Here is a 21116-nt window from a genome sequence, read left to right as displayed (position 1 = left end):
AAGTTTGCAATAACAGGGCATCCTCCCTAAGGAGGCCCCATCTGACAGCCCGGTACTCTTGTGCTGCTAGTGTTGCATGCATTATTGTTGTGAAAACCTGTGAAAGCTTTGCCAATTACTCACTGAAGGAAAATGAAAGTTTTTCATTATCTTTATATTCCTTTTTGTTATTGTTTTTTTTAAATACAATCTGTTGGGGCCTATAGAATTGCCACTTAATAATGTTGTTTATAAGACCTGTGTGTATTGTTGCTATCTTTTATAGTTTAACTAAAGTAGGCTACAGTGCCTTTGAGTAGCCTACACTAAAAAAAGTGCTTTCCAAATCAGATGTACTTTTTATATTTGTTACTATTAGTATAACTGTTTTTAAAAACTTCAAAACAAATCCAGTAAATGTACATTTCACAGGCAGGGGGAGGGGAGGTGGCAATGGGGCCCCCGGTACATCGTTATCTATCCTTGGTTTATAAATTAACGTCCATTCTTAGTAGAATCCAAATCCAGATTAATTAGGATATAATTAATGATAAGATCCAAGTTACAAAATCAAGACTCATAGCCTATAGCTCACAAATCTAGAGCACAGCGTACACAGACCAGAATCCCAAATGTTTATTTTCTGCTGAATACATGTAAGGCTGATCATCACGACGAAGGATCCAGTCATAACGTGACAGGATCCAGCAGCAGCTGAACCCAGAGCGAGCAGCAGAGCATCAGTAAACTCATGATCAGGCTGTGATGCACACGGGTGACGCTGCGCTCCTGTAGTCGCATAACCAAAGACTGGCGTGGGATCGGTCCCTGCTGCGCCTCATCTGGAATAACGTCGGGAAAATCCAGTAATTTCATCAGCGGGTGTTTTTTAATTTTTTTATTTAAAGGAGACGAACAGTGTTGACAAAAATTCCCTTTTGGGCAAAACGTTTCCATCGGAAGGCGGTGTTCTACTCTGCAGAAGCCAGAGCAGATTTATTCCGATAGAGAATCACCAAATATAGGCAGTAAAAAGGTAAGAAGTGTTTGCCTGCACATGTCGGCTCCATGTCATGTTATGTGTCATTATTAGATAACAGACGTGGTTATGAACGTGTCATTCTTTTTTCACAATTTCTTTTCGTTTGAATGAATAGGATCGAGTAGAGGGGTTTTCACACGGGCACCTGCGCATCCCTTAAAATTAACCCCTGCGTCTTGCCCTGGAAAGTAGCAGAAAACAGAAGAATTACAGAAAGCAATGATTTAATGACTTAATAGAATGTCATCAAGAATGGCTTAATTAATTGGCTTTATGAGCTAGAAGAAAATGTGGCTCTGCTGTTGCACCGATTGGAGCTGCCTTGCATTTTAAAATGAGGTCTGGTTGGTTATGAAATTCTTGGCTTTTTTTTTTTTTCGCCCCAAATGCGCATGCAAAGATGTCATTAGCAGCAGGATCTAATCTGAAAATACTCTCACTGCGTCGTTTCCATCGGAATGCAGCAGCGTCTCCCTCTCTGCTCTGCACAGGAGGCGGTTAGCTTTAATAGCGTTAACTCAGATGTCATTGCCCAAAGCGTGAAATAAAACAACATCTGGTGGCCTCTATTTGGGCAAAACGAGTCACTCATACTTGTGGCCAGCACGCAGCGAGACGCATATTTCTGTACCAAACAAACAAACGGCGCAGTTCGATGTCGAGCTCAACGCTCCGTTCAAACAATCCCGTTTTGTCATCTTCCTGCAAAATGTTTGTCCTCAAGGTCATTTCCTGCAGCCTAGTCTAAAGATTTAACCCGACATGAGATCCTATAATTAACAGCCTGGCTCCTCCGGACTGGTTATGTGACAAGCAGCGGGTGCATATTAAACACTGTGGTTTGCGCATATTTCTGCTGTTTGTTGTGTGAAGGCCCAAGCCAATGCAGTGCTGTGTGTGGTGGAGCTGCTCAGCCTGCTGTCATGCTGCTGCTGCTGCTTGCTGCAGAGATGTGGACCATATGCTGGTCTCAAGAGGTTCCCACGATGTACTCTATTTGGTTAATTTTATGCAAATAAGCTATATTATTGCTTCGCTGCCTCTGTGTTTGATGATGTATTGAGAATTGGCGCATTTTGGACTCATTATGTCATCTGTCACACCATGAGTCAATAATTTATGAATGTGGGACTTCTGAGAGGAAGCTCTGGTGTGGATGCTCAAGCTGCCATGATGGCTACTGAGGACCTTCAGTGTGATGATAATCTGGTCTGATTAGTCTGTGCATCACCCACAACTGGCTTAAAAACTATAGCATATAAAGAGCAGAGAGTTATAAGCTATATTCCTCCCTAATCCAGATTACAGCAGGCCGACTGTCTGCTCCTGCATGCTGTCCTCACTCGGGTCTGTGGGTTTACTGCAGCAGGGGCCTCTCTTACAACCAAGCACAGGCTTTGTTGTCATTGTCAGGTTATAGAACAATAGTGTTTGCAGTGGAAACTTGATAGTGGCGATCGAACATTTGACAAACTGGATCTGCTCTGACAGTGACGATCCAGGTCAGCGCTACCCGGGCCAGAGACTGGCACAGGCAGGATGCAGGGACATAAATAGAACAGGAACACCAGGGACATATTTGCAGGCTAACCTCCCTCTCCCTAAAAATACTCGAATTAACCCTGTGGTCATGCTCAATGTGGATATAAAAAGGGCAGTTTTCATACTGTGCTGTTATACTGTCATCACTCAAGCATAGATAAATGCATTATTCACATGTTCTTGCACCACAGGAACCATGGGAAAGCAGAACAGCAAGCTGACTCCCGAGGTGATGGAGGATCTGGTGAAGAACACAGAGTTTAATGAACACGAACTGAAGCAGTGGTACAAAGGCTTCCTGAAAGACTGCCCCACTGGCAGGCTGAATCTGGACGAATTCCAGCAGCTTTATGTCAAGGTTTGTTTCAAGTCAATGTCTCTTTATCATTTGATTCTTTTACATCTATCAGATCAGTGGTCCTTCATATGCCATGGCTATTTTGCGTCATGAAGTGGTGCTTTTAACTGCTAAAGCCTTGAATTATTGAACACATCTCTCCCACATTTGCAGTTCTTTCCTTATGGCGATGCATCCAAATTTGCACAACACGCCTTCAGAACCTTTGACAAAAATGGGGACGGCACCATTGATTTCCGAGAGTTCATTTGCGCTCTGTCCATCACGTCCCGCGGCAGCTTTGAGCAGAAACTCAACTGGGCCTTCAACATGTACGACCTGGACGGTGACGGCAAAATCACCAGAGTGGAGATGCTGGAGATAATCGAGGTAAGGGATTATTGAGTCATTAAGCTCTTGCTCATCAGGTACTTGCTTGTTATTTTTTTGGTGTTATCAGTGTCCTACACACCGGCAATGCCCTGAGTTCAGATCGCCAGTGACAAAACTGCAGTGGTATAGAATTACTTTGTGCCATTTCTGGGAACGTCATCAGTAGTAAATCTGATATGTCACAGAGAGCACAGCATATTGACCATTTCTGTAGTGATACATTTGCTCCACGCTTCAATGCAAATAATCTACATTAACTATTTCCTACCTTTTTTGTCTCAACGCCCCAAAAGCCCTATTGCACTAGATCTCAAGTATGTTGTACACCATTGGCCCTATTGCCTGCCTTGTTTCAAATGTGTGGATTGTATGGTAGATGTTGTTTGTCACTATGAATTTAATGAAAGTGGTATAGCTTTTTTCAATATTCCTCTTATTCAGTGTTTGTTTCACTTTGGAGAAGTTGCATTCATTATACTACCATTTGGAGCCCCAGAAATTAACATTATCTATATATTTTTTTTATTTTTAACTTGTGACTTTTACCCAACAATTTCAAAAGTTAATTTGTTATCCCAATTTGAGCAAATAAGTTTAGCTAGCGTTGATTAGCTAACAGTTTCAACTGCTTATTTTCTTCATTAGTTAACAATTTCTACCTATTTTTGACTTTAAGCCAGCCAGCTTTCAATTTCAACTATTTAATTAATTGCTTATAGTTTTCAATTTCAACCGTTCTGTATTTTCTATTAGCCTTATCTTAGCTAACGTTTTGAGCTATTTATGCAGTGATTTTAGCTAACAATTATGTAAACTATACATTGGTCACTTTTTCTAAGTATTCTAACTTTAATTTTGTGACTTTAAGACAATTACTTTGCTTTAATCCTACATTTTAAACATCTCACTACTCTTGGCTAACATTCTTGAGCAAACTGAAGTTAGCGCTAACATATTGAACTGTTTATCAATGTGTCTTACATTCTCTACCTTTCACACATTACTTTTTGGACACATTACTCTTTACACATAAACTATCTTTGATTTCTACAAATAGAGTTTACATAATCTGACTCAGTCCTTTTGGAGGCTCATGTTATTGAAAATGTACAGTGAGCATTAGACCTAATCGCAATAGTTTTTTTCTTTACACAAATGTAAGGTACTCATATCTTAATAAACCACAAGCTCTACATCTAGTTCAATTTTGGTTTGGCTGTATTCATTTGTTAAGCTTTCCACATACTCTTCTGTTACAGTAAAAAAAACGAACCCCCAGGTAATAAATACCACTTGCTGTGAATCACTGATCTCCATCTTTATGAACAAACGAACAATCCAGCTACGCTTCACTGGGTTACATAAGAATCAGTCCTGTGCTAATTTATCACTGCATCTCACCCACAGGCAATCTACAAAATGGTGGGCACTGTGATCATGATGAAGATGAACGAGGATGGTTTGACACCGGCGCAGAGGGTGGACAAGATCTTCAGCAAAATGGATAAGAACAACGACGACCAGATCTCGTTGGAAGAGTTCAAAGAGGCTGCGAAGAGCGACCCGTCCATCGTGCTCCTGTTGCAGTGTGAAATGCAGAAGTGAGCCCTCCCTGCTCGCTCCTCTTCCCCGTCTGTAATCCACACACTCTGGACAGCAGCACATGTTTTAATGTCTCATTAGGTTCTCTGCCATTTCCACAGGAAAAAAAAAACAATGCTTGGACTATTTTTCAATGGACTCGCTTCTTGTGGTTGTATGCATGAGAATGTCAAATGCTGAATAATTTTGAATATAGCTATACAGATATCATACATTTCTATTTGGAAACATGCCAACGTGATTTGTGCACAGTAACCCTATACATTCTCATTCAACCCTAGCTTGTATATCAGTGGAGCACTGCATTAAATTATGTTCCTGCAGTATTTAGGATCCCCCAGTGTTCACTGCTGCAACGACTGTACGCTTTACATAATAGTAACAAAACAATAATTCCTATGATAATTGTAACTGTCTCTACTATCCAGACCTGTTGAGCTCTTGGAGAGTAGAGAGGCTCCGCGTCTGTTCCAGATGTTTTCACACGATGGAACCAAGGAGAGTAGGTTCTTTGCATGCATATATTATGTGTCAAAAAATATAATCTCTTACCTTTTGCATCTTTAGGTGGTTATAAAAGAGAAACCCTCCAGAATTCATTTAGTATTGTTGCATGGGATGTACAGTATGTGACTCATCAGACTCTTATTGTTCACCTCCAGTAACGTGGGCGCATGCTTCCCTCCGTTTGATACACGTGTATGTGTGACACTTGAGTTTTTGGGAATATATTTGGGTCGCAGTTGTGGGCTAATATCCAGGGAAGAGCTTTCACGTTACCAATGTGTTCTGTTTTGCTTCAGTGACTTCTAGGATGAGCAGAAATATATGGAGCAGCTTTTTCTTTATGAACTTACTGTACTGCTGCCGCTTTAACTCGAGGAAATGACCACTGTCATTAGGCCCAGTACTCATTCATTACTCCCAACATATGATCCTAATTGGCTTCTTATACTGGCTGCTTCTTTGACTTCGACTGAAACGACTTAACTCAGTACATATCAACATGTTTACAGAAAAGAAAGCACTGCAAAATGAGTACAGTCTCGGCTTTTGACCTTATTGCTGGGCGCTCACTCTCTTGGCTGGGGACCTCATGAGAAGAGCACCACTTCCAAAGGTTTTAAAAGGCCTCATATATGTTTACTGGACACACTGCATTCCTACTTATAAAACTTTTTTGTAAGGAGAAACTTTTTATTGAAAGGTCTCATCTTCTAATCTATTCCATTTGCAACAATCATTAAAGATGCAGGACCCTCAAGAGAAGCATTAGATGGAGCTTTTGAAAGAGCGTTTCAGTGTGAGACGTCAGCCAGGTGATAATGTGAGTTTGAAACTTGTGGCGGAAACTCTCTTTCAAACGCTTTGCTTCCCCATTTCTAGCCTATGCAAGCATGGACTGAGAGTCTGCTTGTAGTCCACTGACAGTAGTGGAGGTTGCAGAAGCTTTTCACTGTTCTGTCTGAAACATAAACTGAAACCAACCCTCACATTATTTATGTCGTTATTTGTTTACACATTTCAGTCCAGTCACTAAGTCATTCTTTGTCTAGTAAATGTTTCTATCAAATATGAAAAAAATCATAAGTGACTGTATTCTTTTATACATGTGGCATGTGTTTCACCCAAAAATAATTCTGTAGTGATTAAAATGAATAAACCATCACCAGGCTTTTTCAAAAGACACAGTGGAGCAGGTGTAATTAATGCAAAAAAGAGGTGCAGAATTAAAAGAGCGTGTTGATGTGGATGAGCGGATGGACCGCATGAGCTAATAGCTGATTGTGTGTATGCGTGGGTGTGTGTTAGAATAGAATAGAATAGAATTACTTTATTGATCCCAAACTGGGAAATTGTGGCGTTACAGCAGCAGGTTATCCAACACATAATATGAGTAAATTATTGTGTGTGTCAATGCTCGTGTGTGTGTGTGTGTTATTGTGTGTGTCAGTGCACGTGTGTGTGTGTGTGTGTGTGTGTGTGTGTGTGTGTGTGTGTGTGTGTGTGTGTGTGTGTGTGTGTGTGTTAATGCGTGTGTGCATGTGTGCGTGCGTGTGTGTGAAAAAGTATGACGCATATAAAAGTGTTTAGGTTATGCAAAAGGTTTATTAGAACAATAGACATGAGTCTTGACAGTAATACCGTTTAAATACTGTTAGATTAAAGGTTCTCAACAAGGGAGAGAATTAGATAGAGCTCAAGTTAATGTCACATAGATGATGCCAAAGATGATCAGTGTTTGTCCGTGACTAGTTGCAAACTTCACCAATAGATTGCTTGTTGTGAGAATACTAACAGTGTCAAGTTGAGTTCATAGAGTAAAATGGTTTGATCTTTAGTACCAAACTCCGGATGCAAAAGTCACCAACATTTAAACTAAAATGTATACTACATCTAAACAGATTTTTAACTTCAGGAATAATGAACACTAGCATTCTAAAACACACAGAAAACTGAGTTACAGAATAATGAATAACACAACATTTTTACATATAACACATCCTTTACACTATCTCATTAAAGAAACAAAGAGTGGAACTCCCAAACACATACAGTATGGTAAGGCTGAAAAATAAATGACTGTGCACATAAACATTCTTTATGTTATGGTCTCTAGAGCTCACTTCAAACGTCTTCATCCTCAGTCTCCCTTTGATTGTGTGGACCCTGAAGCTGGTGGACTTTGATGAGGCTGCTTTTAGGCAAATTTCTGAAAGAGAGAAACAGCAGGTGACTTTGTGATTAGTCATCAAACCCTTTGAAACAGTGAATCAAGTCTTTATGAATGCAAAAAGAGACTTAAAAATATGACCACTGTTGCATGGCACTGTTCAAATTAAATCAGTGTTTAAATATATATTTAAAATCCATATTTAAATGAGGTTAAGAAATGTGTTAAAATTCTAAAAAGTGTATAGAATTTCAATACATAACGCCACTATTAATTACAAATTGTTAAAGTTTAAAAGCCTCTAAAAGATTAATATAATCAATAAAATCCACGAAAAACAGATACAGATAATGATTATTTTATTTATCATATTCTGATTTTATTCAAACACTTCTCATTTTGCAAAAGTTTTCAAATTTTGAAGATCCAGTACTGTAACTGATCTGACGGTTCATTTTAGCCTCTTTAATAAAACAAAAGATGTAAAGTTACAATTAATCTAAAGGTTTAGGTCAGAAACAAACACTAAAAAGAGCGCCACCTGGTGGTGAGGGGAGTGATGAAGATAAACTGTCGAAGTTGCTGCCGCTGAGACAGATCCAGGAGGAGATCCAGAGAGATTCTGCGATTTTGCATATCCTACAAAGAAAGTGAGTTAAATTTAAAACATTTTCATACAAATTGTTAATGCGCGAGGTAATGCTGTTGTTTCTGTGTGCTCACCATGTAGACGTCGAACTCATCGAGGCATCTGAAGGGTGACTCTGTGATCTCCCACAAGGAGAGCATGAAGCAAACAGTGGAGAAGGAGCGTTCACCGCCTGACAGTGACCTCGTGTCCCTCACAGCTTCATCCTCCCTCTCTGTAGGCCCAACCTTTACATCAAGAGGTGGGGTATTTATTCCCAAAACACTTACACAAGATTATTTAGGTGCTTTTTGTGCCCTTTTTGGGAGGAGAGGACAGTAGATTTGAGGACAGTCAAATGCAGGGCGGCTGTTTCGAGGGCTATAACCTTTGCATATGGGACGTTCAATTTAACCACTGAGCTGAACCGAGGGTTTTTAAAAAGTAATGTATATACCAGGTGTTTGTTTTCATTAAGATTGTTTTGTGGCTGTGTGGTGGCAGGAAATGATATGGGAAAAGGAAAGAGGAGGGACAATAATGATGTTTTTTATACTCCTTAATTTGATGCGATTTTGAGTCATTCTGTGAACTTGAACAGGAAGAAACTATCACAGTAGATCACATATAAAAACACACATATAGACGTACCGAGATGTAGAGCGTCTCATTGATGTGATCAAAAATCATGGCGCCGCAGCAGTTCATCTTTATGAGAAAGTTATTGAAGTACAGCTTGCATCTGACAGAGAGAGACCTTTGGGAGGAGAAAGATGAAACCATGAAATCAGAGATGCTACAGTTATGTATTTCTGGATTGTTTTGAAACTCAGTAGGGCATTATTTACCTACGCATGACTTTGTATCTGTTGCTCCTGTCTGACATGATGTTGTCAAGTCGATCAATGAACCCCCGCAGATCTGTCACGTGGTTGGTTTTCTTTCTGTAGAGAGCGAGGGCCTCTGCGTACTCCCTAATGAGGGCACAGGACAGAAAATGGCCTAGCCTAAATTTTTCTTATTCCAGAACAAGGCCACAATATGATTTAGCGATGGCCAACGGGCAGATCAGATTGAAGTATCCAGTTGAAAAGACTCTCGGTGGCAGGAGGAGTCTCGGCGGATGAGCTGAACCTCAGTGGGCAGAAACAAATTTTTACCCGACTACATAACTAAAGCTGAAACCTAGTGCCATGATGAGGAAGAATGATGCAGGACAACTCTAACACTTCTTCTATTCAAAATATCAAACGTCTTTCTACAAAATGAACTCAAAGTTAGCTGGTTAGCTTCGGCACTTTGAAAATACTGCATTACCAATCAAATCATGCCTTAAAAATGTCACTTAAAGCTCCTGTGAGGAACTCTCTGCACCGATCTTGGAGCCCCCTCGAGGACAAAGTTGTACATCATATCTCTTTACTGATCCTTTCTTGTGCATGAGTAAGTAGAGTTTTCTGAAGAAAATGCGCAATATTTTACTTTTTCATGAAAAGAAATCTACAATGTATTGCAGTAAAAATACAAAAATAAATCCCGAGTCAAAACAGAATGCAATAGGACATCAGCAAACAAATATTCAGGTATAGAACAAGAACAACTTGTACTTTGAATAAGTAATTAACTACAGCACTTAAGTTGATGTGGGATTTCATGTTGATGTATAATTAACGGTCAACCAAATTACTACTGGAAAACGGTGTACACCTGAAAGAGGTTCAACCTTTCACATTAGGCCTATCTGCAGAGCTGCTCCGTCCTTGGGAGATATTTTGTGCCAGCGCGTTTCAACATCTCTGTTCCCACACATTTTTCAGAAAACTTGTCATTTCTCACCTGACCACTTTCTCCCGGTCTCCATGGCTGCTCTCCAAAACTTTGATTTTCTCCTTCAGCTGAGTGATTTCTCTGTCGATGCTCATGGTGCTGCCGCTCACCTGCTGCCGCTCAGGACTGATCTCTGAGGCTTTGGCCACATATTCCTGTCATCACATATGTGAGCGCTTAAGACAGCCTTACGGATTTTACTTGAGATCGCTACAGATCTCTGGAGGCAGTAAATCACCTCTTAAGTTGAGTTTTTCCAACTGCTAGCTAGCTGATAGGAATGGTTTTGTATAGCTAAAGGGCGAGAGATAAACTGTACTATAATAAACACTTTAGCCTCAAATGAAAATGCTACATCACTTACATTACAACTGTTTTAGTAAAGCTATTGGTACCTGTAACTCTTCTTCTCTTTGCGCGAGGTCACTTTTCATAGCTTGGATGTTGTCTTCATGAGCCTTAAGTTGGTTCTCTATGATCTTAAAATTATGTTTACACTTTGTACACTCAGCCTCCAGCTTCTCTTGTTCATGCTTCAGGACAACAAACAAAATATTACATTTTACAACCACTACTTCATATAAGAAAGGCTTTACACACTAACAATAGATGCAGAATCTAGGCAGAAACATGCCTGCCTTGACTGTACCTTTAAGGGCTCCCTCTCTTCAAGGAGTTGATCAAACCGTTTCCTAACAGAAGAGTATTGTGACTCCATGTCCTCTGCCTTTTTCCAGCATTTGTCTAGCTCCAACTTTGCTTCATCAACAGCCTGTTTCTCTGTCTTGATCTTCTGACTGTTCTCGTTGGCAACTTCTTCCTGCAACAAGCATTTGAAGACATTGGACTTACAAAATCCCTCTTAGGATTTGTGTCTGTTTTAATGAAAGACAACTGTAAATGATCACCAAGGAGCTGATGTCACTAGCGTGCTCCTCTCCAGCCGTCTGCAGCTCAGTTATAGTTGCCTTGATTTGATTCACAGAGGCCTGTATAAAAAAAAGCCAATGTTATTTGCAATATACCCTTCAATAAAGCTAGATAAATCACACAATTTTCAGCAGTGACCTTTCTGCAAAAACAGCAGCAATAAAAACCAAGCTGTCTCTCAGATTGAGCAAAAAGAAAATGGTCATATCAGGAGAGAAACAAAAGAAAATGTTCTGAGGGAAGCATTACTGGTATAAAACGTTCTGGTGCAAATCTTGAAAGAGTTCACAGTTCACTGACCAGAGTTTTCTTCAGGATGGTAATGGCGGTATTCAGCTTGTTCTCCATGTACGAGATGTCATTAGACAAAAAGGTCACTTGAAGCTGAAACCTGGACAGCTGAGCCTGCTGATTCTCCAACTCTGACTCCAACACGCTGTGACAGGCAGGATACAACTTTATTTTAACTCAGAACTCCACACAGTCGACAGAGAAAAGAATCTCATAACAGCCTCTTTAGAAAACTCGCAAACACTGCAGACTCATGTTTTCATTGAACAAAGAGTGAAGCTTTGAAAATGAAATACTTAATATTTGAGTATTCACTCCAAATGGAATAAATGCAGGAGAAAGAAAATGCAGCAAATTGTGCACATGTTGACACGATCGTTGAGTGTTTCTTAATTTAATGTATTTTTTCAAGGCTCATTTGTTGACATTCAAAGAGATAGATAAGAAGATGTATACCAATCTGGGGTTTGGATGCTTAACAGCAAGTTGGATACAGTACAGTGTCTGATTAGCTTAACTTAGCTTAGCATAAAAAGTGGAAACAGCGGGAAACTGCTAGCATGGTTGAGATTCATGATGAAATACATGAATCACTGATTTTCAGAGGTGCCTGTGAGTAGAGATGTAACTCTGTCAGTCTTCATTTTTTTTCTCATAATGTGTGTTGCATGCATATCAATTACCTTATTTCAGTCTCGAGATTCACGCCCAGATACTTGGCTCTGCTGCAGTCAGAGGTATAATAACGGTTGTGATACACCTGATCTCCCTCAGCAGTGAAGGCCTCACGACAGTTTAGGGGTGACTCTCCTTGCTGCATGATCCTCCTCGCTATGTCTTTTTCCTTAAACAATGAAGCCACAGTTATTTCGTGATAAGACAAAAACTGAACAAATTTAAAAAAAAATGTAATCCATAACATGCCAGATTTGGTATCAATGTGCATTAGAGATGTACTTACCTTGATGATCAGAACAGATTCTATCGCCCTTATATCAATGAGACAGTTTATGATGACCGGGCTTGGTGCTGTGATTACGTCAATCAGAGTATGACATTCAGGGTGATATGCTTTCCTACAAAAAAAAAAAAGCATAGACGTTAAACACATGATTATTTGAACTTTCAAATGTTATAAGTCAACAACAAAGAAATTCTGCTGCTGCTGACCGTCTTTGAATGTTGTACAGTTTGTCTGAGAAAGGGCAGACAATGATTTTTGGCCTGGTGCCCGTTGGATAATAGGTAGACATCAGCTCCTGAAGGACTGCCTCGTCCTTGTAGTTGTCACAGCAGAAAGTCTTCATGAGGGTCCGCAGACAACACTCCACAGCTAATGCCAACGTGGGATCGTTCAGACTGAAACAGGCTCCTGAGAGAGGACACAGGCTGTCTATATACTGTATAATTTGTAGAACTAATTCACTGCAGGTGTGTAAAAACTAAACTTAAAATTTAAAAAAAAAAAAAAAAAAAGCATAAAAGCTTACTAGGACCACTGCAGTTAAGAAATAAATTACACTTCCAGAGGAGAAGGATTAAGAATAACAGTTTAAATTACTGAGAAGAAAATGTAACATTCTCTAAGATTATACATTTAAAAAAAACTCTTTGAGATTATGGTCACAAATTAAGATGAAACAAAACTTGCAAAAAATAATGTTTAAAAAATTGGGAGTTTTTCTTGAAATATCATAACCTTCCATTGGAGTGTTAATTAATTTTGTTCTTACATTTATTAAATACATTTATTTGCTTTCTCGACTAGAGCTAGAATAATCTTTAATACTATTCTAAAATCAAAATGATGCAGAAGTTAGCATCCTACTAGCCTAGCTAAGCATACAAACAGGAAACTAAAGAAACAGCTAGCGTGAGTTTGTCCAGCTCACTAATCAGTGCAGTTACTGCTACTTGCTTCTAGCCAGGGCATAGTCTCCTGTAAAACCTTAATTTGTTCATTTCTTACCCTTTTTATACATTTAAGATATGTCATGTTTATTGAGAGAGATTTGGTGATGCTGGTGAGTGTAAATGCTACCTTAGGACAGACACAGGCTAGCTGTTTCCCCTTGTTTCTATTTTTTTTTTTTTTTTTTTTTTGAGCAAACGTTATAACTGGTTTTCTGCAATAATGCAAATAAGCGTAATTCCTAGAAAGTCAAACTAATTTGACATTAATCAGCAGAGAAATCAAACCAACAAAACATGATAAAAGGAGTCACCAATGGGACCAAGAGGTCTCTTGAGAAAGCGTCCTTTGGCAAGCGCCTCAGAAATGGAATTCAGCAGGTCGGGTACATTATCTCCAAAACGCTTCAGGTTGTTTGATTGACTGGCGAGGAACCGAGTCTTTCTCATAAGTTTAGACTTGTATGATTGTTGGATGTTTCTTTCTTCCAATCTGTCCAATAGTAACAATTCTCCATCAGGGCAGAAAATCTGGGCCCTCATATAAATGACAATCCCCCCACAAACCCTCAACATACATTCGTTTCAAGTAAAAGTAGCGTCTGGTACCTCAGCTTGTCCTGCTCTTCCCTTCTTTTGAAAAGTGCCTGATGTTTGCTATTGATCTCTTGATTCAGCTGTGAGCACTCACTCTCAAGCTCTGCAAGCTCCTTTTTCAGGCTAGATATTTTCTTCTTCTGTTTAGTGTACTCTGTCTCTCCATCTTCGTTTGGGCTCCTGCTGAGGGGAAGAAACATAGTATCAAATGCATGCATGTCTTTCTCTTCAGGCCCTCAGTTAGAGGATTTGTTTCACCTCAGTACTCCCCCACCTTGTTTTTGCATTGTTTATTTTCTTCTGAAGAAGATTTTGTTCCTTCTCTGAGTGCTTGAGTTTGTTCAGAACCTGAAAATAGACAAGCTGAGGGAAAAGATTGCGTCTCTTTAAACAACTTACGTTATGCATACTTTAAAAAAATAGGTTTTGCACAGATACAGAACTGGGTTTATCATGAATTTCTAAATCCATACCTCCTTTTCCTTATGACTTTTGTTAATAATCCTCACTTGTATTTTCAACTTGTGACAGTCATCTGACAAAGAGTCTTGTTGCTCTCTCAGATTGTCAATACAGCTCTTTACGGACTGAAGCCTCCCTTCTAATTGGATGACCTTAGCCTATGTGGAAGGAAACTCATCATGTTAGAATTTTAAATATCAGAAAAGAATGTATTGATGTCCAAAGATTGGATACATTATCATATTGTGATAAAAACAACATGTAGACTGTGAGATTTAGCTTTAAATGAAAGTATTCTTTGAGACAAAGTCATCTACAGAAGTTTCACTGTGCTAAGTGTTGCTAGCATCTCTGTTTATAATGTGCATGGAGCTTGTGACCTGCAGTGACTGACACAGCGCAAGTTCTGTTTAAATCCTAGATATAACCTCCTCCTTTATAAAAGAAATATAAAAACACCTCACGTGTAGTAAATTCTTCACAGATAAAAATGAAAGGAGAGACATTCTGAGGGCAATACACTACGGAGTTAAAGGGATCTCTGAAGACAACATGTTAGAACAAAAAATTCCAAGTCGACATTGCTTTTTCACTGGAGGACAGGTATTATAAACCTCCAAGTGTACTGTCCTAACATGAAGTGAAGACACTTAGTTCAATTGCTGGTGAGGGTGAGAAGGGCTACAACATTTATAAATAGACTCTTGTATATTTAATAGAATAAGGACACTTGTGAGTCACCTGATAGAGCTGAAGGTTCTTCTGATGTTTGCCATTATTCCCTTCCCTTTCAATGTCCTCCTTCAGCTGCTGTACTAACACCTCCTTCTCTCTGACCTGACAGGAAAAAAAGATGACCATGATCATCTGCAAGAGCTGAATGAAACTGACTGAAAATGAAGAACCAATGGAGATGTTGTTCTTGCTATTATTCCACTTTTCTTTGGTATGGTTTCTGCTTTCTTTTCCTACATTTTCACACTACTTAGAATCCACAATGAAATGTAAAGAAAGCAGGAAGTAAAAAAAATAAATGGTACAAATAAATTGTATCTGTTTTATACAACTGTGACAAAATATCTCTTACCAAACACCATGCCATTTTTTTCTTCAGATTCTCAAGGACCTCCTTTATCTCACTGGTGGATGACACAGTTTCATACCTCTCTTTCTTCTTTAGAAACTCCTGTTTCAGGTCCTTGAGACACTGAATACAAAAAAGTGTAAAAACATTAAATTAATAGACTTCATTCTGGCAAAAGACACAAAAGGAAATGAATGGACAAACTGATCAGAAGCATGTAGGAGTGAAGGTCACAATGTGCATCAAGGGATAAAGTGTAAGACAAAAAAAATGGTGTTCTGTACAAGAGCAGAGCAATCAAAGTGCTTACTTATGTTAACAATCATCCCTATGGTGTTTACTTAAAAGTGAACAGCATACCTCAAGTAAATATCACCATTTTGGAGTCATATCAAAGTCTCTTGGTTGACAACACCAAACTATCAGCTAAACATGTGTGACGTATTGATTTTGTAGAGCTAATGCAACCAAATAATGTGATACAAAATAATAACAAGATCTGCACTGTAAGGTACAATTTGAATGACAATAAAGTCTAAGATGTGTGATGAGAGCCGTACTTCCTCTTGTCTCTTGACCTGCTGTCGTGTGACTGTTGTAGTTTGTTTGATCTGGGTGTAATCCCTCTTCATCTGTTCCAGCTGAGTTGCTTTCATGAAGAACTACAAAAGCCAAAAAAAAAAGCCAAAAAATATCAAACGAAAGAAATATTATATCAGATTCTCCAAATTCATATGTAGTCTAAAAAATAAATCAAACCTTATCAGTTATGTATTACCTTATACTTGTCTGATTCACTTTTTGTATGCAGGAACTGTTTGCTCATTTCTTGGTTAAGAATGGACACTGGGTTATCCACCTGGGAAACGCAAAAAAAGCGTGCTGCTGAGGCTTTCAGGTAGAATGAGGCTGCAGTGATTAACGATTTCTACGACAGCCTGAAAACATTTATGAAATCAAATAAAAACCTGGATGTTGAAGTGATCTAAGATGGCCGTCAACTCCTCCTTTTTGTGTGAGATAAGTTTTCCTAGAATACACGACAGACGACAACATGTGTTTGTCAAGGCTTTGTCATACTCATGGGGATTACATTATTGGTTTCCCACTACCTGAGCAGCAACTTAAACTCAACTTATCATTGTGATCATTCCTTTAATGTTGGGAGTGAAAGCATGTTTTATTCATCTCTTGAATAAAACTGAATCTTGTGTTTTCCAATGTCTACAATACAGTGTTTCAATTTGGGAAACAATACATTTGAATAGATGTCCCTTAAGCATAAAGACAAGCAGACAAATCTATAAACAGCGTACACCAGGAAACAACACACATTAAAACACACTCATCAACGTTTCAGTTCCTGCCCCACCCATTACAACTGAAAAATATTTAAAAAAAACAAAATAGTAGAAACACCCAAATAAGTGTGGAGCACGATCACACCTGAAATAACTTTCTTATTCTACTTTCTTTAAACTGCCTAATCTTAAAACACAAACTGTTTTAAGTGGGAAGTGCTGCTCAAGTTCTTATTATCCACATAAGAAAGTGGCACTATTTCAACTTTATGACTAAAATATCAACCTGTATGAATGTAAACATGTCTTGTGTTTACACTGGCTCAGAGCAGCCAAAGTGTCGTGTACATTAAATAGACTCGTGCAAGTTTATAGAGGAACATTCCTGACCATGACTTAAGTATTTACAGAGCTCGGATGGATAAGAGTCTGACTGAAGAGCTTTTGTCCTCACGTCTCCTAAGTGTGTCTGACATTTAGAGAAGGTTTAATGGGAAATCTGTTACTGCAGAAAGGCACCTGATTTGCTCTTCAGTTTGCAGGTTCGAGTTCCATTGCAAGAGATGTGATGCTCAACAGAGATGCAGTCGCCGTACACGTCACTTTTATAGGCATCTGGTCCTCTGTTTCTCAGATTTATGGTTATATCTGCAGCACTAGAGAGAAGACTCTACTGTTATGGCATTCAATTCATTATCGATTGTCCCTGAGGACTTTTTCCCACGGAGTCCAGCATTATGTACAGTGACTCACTCTTCACCAGTCTTTACAAAATCCTTCAGGGACACTCCTCTGTTTGTGACGATTGCCTTTCCACCGAGGCCGACAGTCAGGGCATTCAGGATTGCACTTTTTCCACCTCAGAATTAAATTAGAATCAACACAGAGATTAAATTACTGCATGGAGAATAAACCACAGACACTAGTGCCTCACATGCAGAACTAAAGGTTGTAGGCAAATGAACACCCTCTTTTACATTTGAAGCTGCTGTCATTAATCATTTAGCGCTATTTTCTCTTCAAGTGTAATTTCATTTATTGTAGAAACATCTACATTTTCTATCTGTCTACTTACCTCTCTGTATACCTGTATGTGTGCTTATCTAACAGTGTAACTGTCTGTCTGCCCAGCTATCTATCTATCTATCTATCTATCTATCTATCTATCCATCGTATATGTGGCGGCTGTGGCTCAGTGTTAGAGTCGGTCGCCTCTCAACCAGATGAAGCAGGCTGCACCCTGCCACATGCAGGCAGTACATGCAGGTGCAGCCACATGTCTGATGAATTAATGAATGGGATTAACTAATGGCCACTAGCAGCCTCTGCCATCAGTATGTGAATGGGTAGGTGTGACCTGCATTGTAAAGTAGTCAGAAGACTAGATCAGCGCTATACAAGCTCAAGTCCATTTAGCACCTATCATACTATGAACAACAGTAATCATGCACTCATACACAATAAGTTAAGAAAAACTCATTACAGTCCTCTACTTTTAAATGACACAAATAGATCATCATTGCACCTTAGTTTTAAAGGCAGTAGATACAGCAGAGTCTGTCCATCCCCCTGATTGGGTTGGGAGGTATAAAACATACAAGCTGAAGCAAACAGAAGATCTAATGACAGATCCTGATGGCCTTACTTCCATTGTTGCCGACGATGAAATTCACATTTAGCCCAAACTGGAATGGACCGAGCATATGGTGACACATGAAATTCTTCATACTGACACTTTCAATAAGGCCGGTATCTCCCTAGAAATACATGCAGGAAACAATATTCAGCCGTTAATGAGTTGGAGAGAAAGTAAAGACAAATAGTTGGTGCTTGGGGAAATTACTCACTGTGGCAGAAAGAGGGAAGCTGCTGGAAGATGGTTCCTGATGGGTTTTATCACCCGGTGTTTCTTCATTACCAACAATTCTTAATCTGCAGCTCTTGTCTGCTTTCTTATCACCGCTCACTTTAAGTTTCCTCTTACTCATACTGAAACAAGTATCTGAGAACACAAATAACAGAAACAAGAACTTGCAATGAACTGTTCAGTTTTTTTGTGCTGCACAGGGGACGCATGATGTCAAGGCAGATATTTTATTGGCCAATGTAATCCTGTCAAAGTTATTTTGGTATAAATCCATGTCAACATACATGCTGTCATAAAATCATAACTTCTATGGAGCCCAAAGATTTGCCCTGCCAAGTGGACCCTTATTGTTAACAATACTGTGACAACGGTCCATTGAATAAGTCATCAATCATCTTCGCTCACTTTATTTGAACTGATTTTCATTCCCTTAAACAAGAGTTTAAAAAAGAAATAAACTACATAAAAACTTGTTATCTTATCAGAATTGGACAAAAGAAAAAATATATTAAAAGTAACAGCTGAAAATATTGATAAAGTGCATCTCTTCTTTGTTTGTCTTTGCTGTAAATTGTGATGCCTTTTGTGATACACTAGAAGAAATAAGAATACACTTTGAGCGAACTACTGATATGGATGCAGACAACAAAAACATACTTGATTTTATGGTGAAAAAAATGAATATTCGGTGTCATCGGCATTTAAATATGTCTATCATGTCAGACTTGAACAATCTCTTATGTTCATCAACTTTAGAAACTGAATTTTGCTATTATGAGACATTTACAAATGTGACACCCGACACACTATGGTGGGATATTTAAAGACTTGAGTAGCTATAAAAAAAGAAAACAAAACTGGTCGAATGAGCGATAAAACAGAGACATGAGCCTTCAGTCTTCAAGCCAGGAGGTAGATCATAGCCTATTGTAAACCCAGCAGTAACACAACAGCAGCAGATACAATTGTAATGCACAATCAACTTTTCAGATTTACCTGTAGGCTATTGCAGACTTTTTTAAAACATTTTGACTATAGACATTATCTGCAAATCACTATTCCCACTTAAATTGTGAAATAGGTGTTCAGAAGTAGCTAGACATTTTTGGCACTCAGAAGAATTTAGACACATGCTTTTATGAAGACTGCACACCAACGTCCAAAATAACTGACTCACAGGCCCTAAGGTTTCTTGAAAAAAATATGACAAGCATTTTTCTCATTTCGCCTTCCATTGTGAGATTGCCGTTGTGTGTAGCCTGTAAAACAAACATGATGAAAGATTAAATCGTTGATCGATATGTCCTGGTCACAATGTTGAGACTGTTGCCAAGTACCTACTCAATCTGCCAGTAGGCAGTAGACAGTAGGCCTACCTACTATCCGTGCTGTCTACTGTTTAGTACCTACTATTCAGTAGGCGCGCACAGTAGGGAGATATTTGTTCCTACTTCGTCTGATTCATTCAGTAAGTAAAAGACAGATTAAATAACTAAATAACAAACAGTACACAAAGGAAAGTACAAATGAAAGACAGCAAGATACAGAATATAAAGTAAAATAAACCAATAAAGATGCATTTAAATATTGAAATCATTATTTAAATGGGGGAAAGTATACATTTGTCACATTTTTTGTTGTTAACTAAAAGTAGCGATTTCAGTCGGGACTACAATTTAAGATTAAATCAATCAACGCTCGTTTGTTTTGATTTGGAAGCGCACGTGAAGGTGAAGTGACGATTTACGTTTAATTTCACACAGCATTGTGGGTGGTAAAATACAATACAATACAAAAACATTTCCTGAAAGGATGCATCCGATCCAAGCTGCATAAAACCAGCTTTTTGAGGTGGACCCAAAAAATGCATACTGAATGACCACGAAAGTTCAGTATACTGAAACTCCCTTCTGAAAAGTACGCACTGCATACTGAACTGTGACACCCACTTCAATTCAAACACTCAACAAAACTTACTACGTCATCAACTACCTGGATTGACGTCCACAATACAATCTCACGTTTCTGTGAATGAAAAAAGGTAGAACGACCATTAGCCGGTATATCATTTGGAGTTTATCGCATAAACAAATCTGAACAATGACTAGGTTTGCTTAAGAAGCTGCATAATGTTATTTGTAGCGGTTCTTGTAGACCGCCCGGGGCCGACGGATTTACCTGCAATCAAAGCCTTTAAGAACCGGTGTGAGTATCCACCCCAACTCCTGCCACTGAATCTCATTCATCATGCGTCAAACACGGTGAGCAACTCTGTCTGCATGGTGGTAGAAGTCACTAATGTAATCGTTTAGGATACCTCAGATAAAGATTCCGGCTGATAATCATTGAGCGCAATGTAAAGTGTGGGCTCAATGTTGTGGATACCTTGTTGTATTTTGTGATGCATTCATTCGCAGCGAAAGGAGCTGCAGAGTAGACTTTCTCTGAATGATTAGAGCTTTAAGGAGTCACAGACGGAACACTATTATTTACAGGATGAGTACATTCATGTCTCAAGTAAATGTTGGAACTTTTGGGTGATTTTTGGGTTTGCTATTGGTTAAGAGTTGGCGATCTTTATTTATTACTGACATGTTGTAAATTGTGTCCCTTCAGTTGTTTGTTGCAGTGTTATGTCACAAGATTTGA

The 21116-nt window shown here is 38.9% G+C and overlaps 2 protein-coding genes across 2 annotated transcripts; one reads left to right on the top strand and one right to left on the bottom strand.

Annotated features, from left to right (window-relative positions):
- The first annotated feature begins 680 nt into the window (after positions 1-680).
- On the top strand, positions 681-6582 carry vsnl1b (visinin-like 1b). Its single transcript, XM_020627621.2, has 4 exons — positions 681-1015; positions 2755-2921; positions 3075-3290; positions 4701-6582. Exons 2-4 carry the CDS (start codon positions 2760-2762, stop codon positions 4896-4898), a joined length of 576 nt encoding a protein of 191 aa, XP_020483277.1. The 5' UTR covers positions 681-1015; positions 2755-2759; the 3' UTR covers positions 4899-6582.
- On the bottom strand, positions 6415-20713 carry smc6 (structural maintenance of chromosomes 6). The gene is made up of 27 exons (XM_065966653.1): positions 20646-20713; positions 18448-18589; positions 18246-18357; positions 17354-17459; positions 17120-17256; positions 16268-16329; positions 16078-16158; positions 15860-15961; positions 15303-15422; positions 14957-15052; positions 14227-14373; positions 14028-14116; positions 13766-13936; positions 13471-13649; positions 12416-12617; positions 12207-12321; positions 11929-12089; positions 11255-11390; positions 10933-11013; positions 10674-10844; positions 10420-10557; positions 10034-10179; positions 9046-9171; positions 8849-8954; positions 8293-8445; positions 8111-8208; positions 6415-7608 (listed from the first exon to the last, which is right to left on the bottom strand). Exons 1-27 carry the CDS (start codon positions 20711-20713, stop codon positions 7524-7526), a joined length of 3330 nt encoding a protein of 1109 aa, XP_065822725.1. The 3' UTR covers positions 6415-7523.
- Between the last annotated feature and the right edge of the window lie 403 nt (positions 20714-21116).

The sequence above is a fragment of the Labrus bergylta genome, chromosome 18, assembly GCF_963930695.1.
Source record: "Labrus bergylta chromosome 18, fLabBer1.1, whole genome shotgun sequence".
Lineage (NCBI taxonomy): Eukaryota > Metazoa > Chordata > Actinopteri > Labriformes > Labridae > Labrus > Labrus bergylta.
This window is presented reverse-complemented; position numbering and strand designations above follow the sequence as displayed.

Bases quoted from the DNA above. Each gene is read 5' to 3' on its own strand.
- smc6 (XM_065966653.1), bottom strand. From the start codon at position 20,713: ATGAATGAGATTCAGTGGCAGGAGTTGGGGTGGATACTCACACCGGTT. The intron at 18,590-20,645 runs GTAAATCCGTCG...TACTTGTTTCAG, and splicing joins CTTAAAGGCTTTGATTGCAG to TATGAGTAAGAGGAAACTTA. The intron at 8,955-9,045 runs GTAAATAATGCC...CTCCTCCCAAAG, and splicing joins AGATACAAAGTCATGCGTAG to GTCTCTCTCTGTCAGATGCA.
- vsnl1b (XM_020627621.2), top strand. From the start codon at position 2,760: ATGGGAAAGCAGAACAGCAAGCTGACTCCCGAGGTGATGGAGGATCTG. The intron at 2,922-3,074 runs GTTTGTTTCAAG...CCACATTTGCAG, and splicing joins TCCAGCAGCTTTATGTCAAG to TTCTTTCCTTATGGCGATGC. The intron at 3,291-4,700 runs GTAAGGGATTAT...TCTCACCCACAG, and splicing joins AGATGCTGGAGATAATCGAG to GCAATCTACAAAATGGTGGG.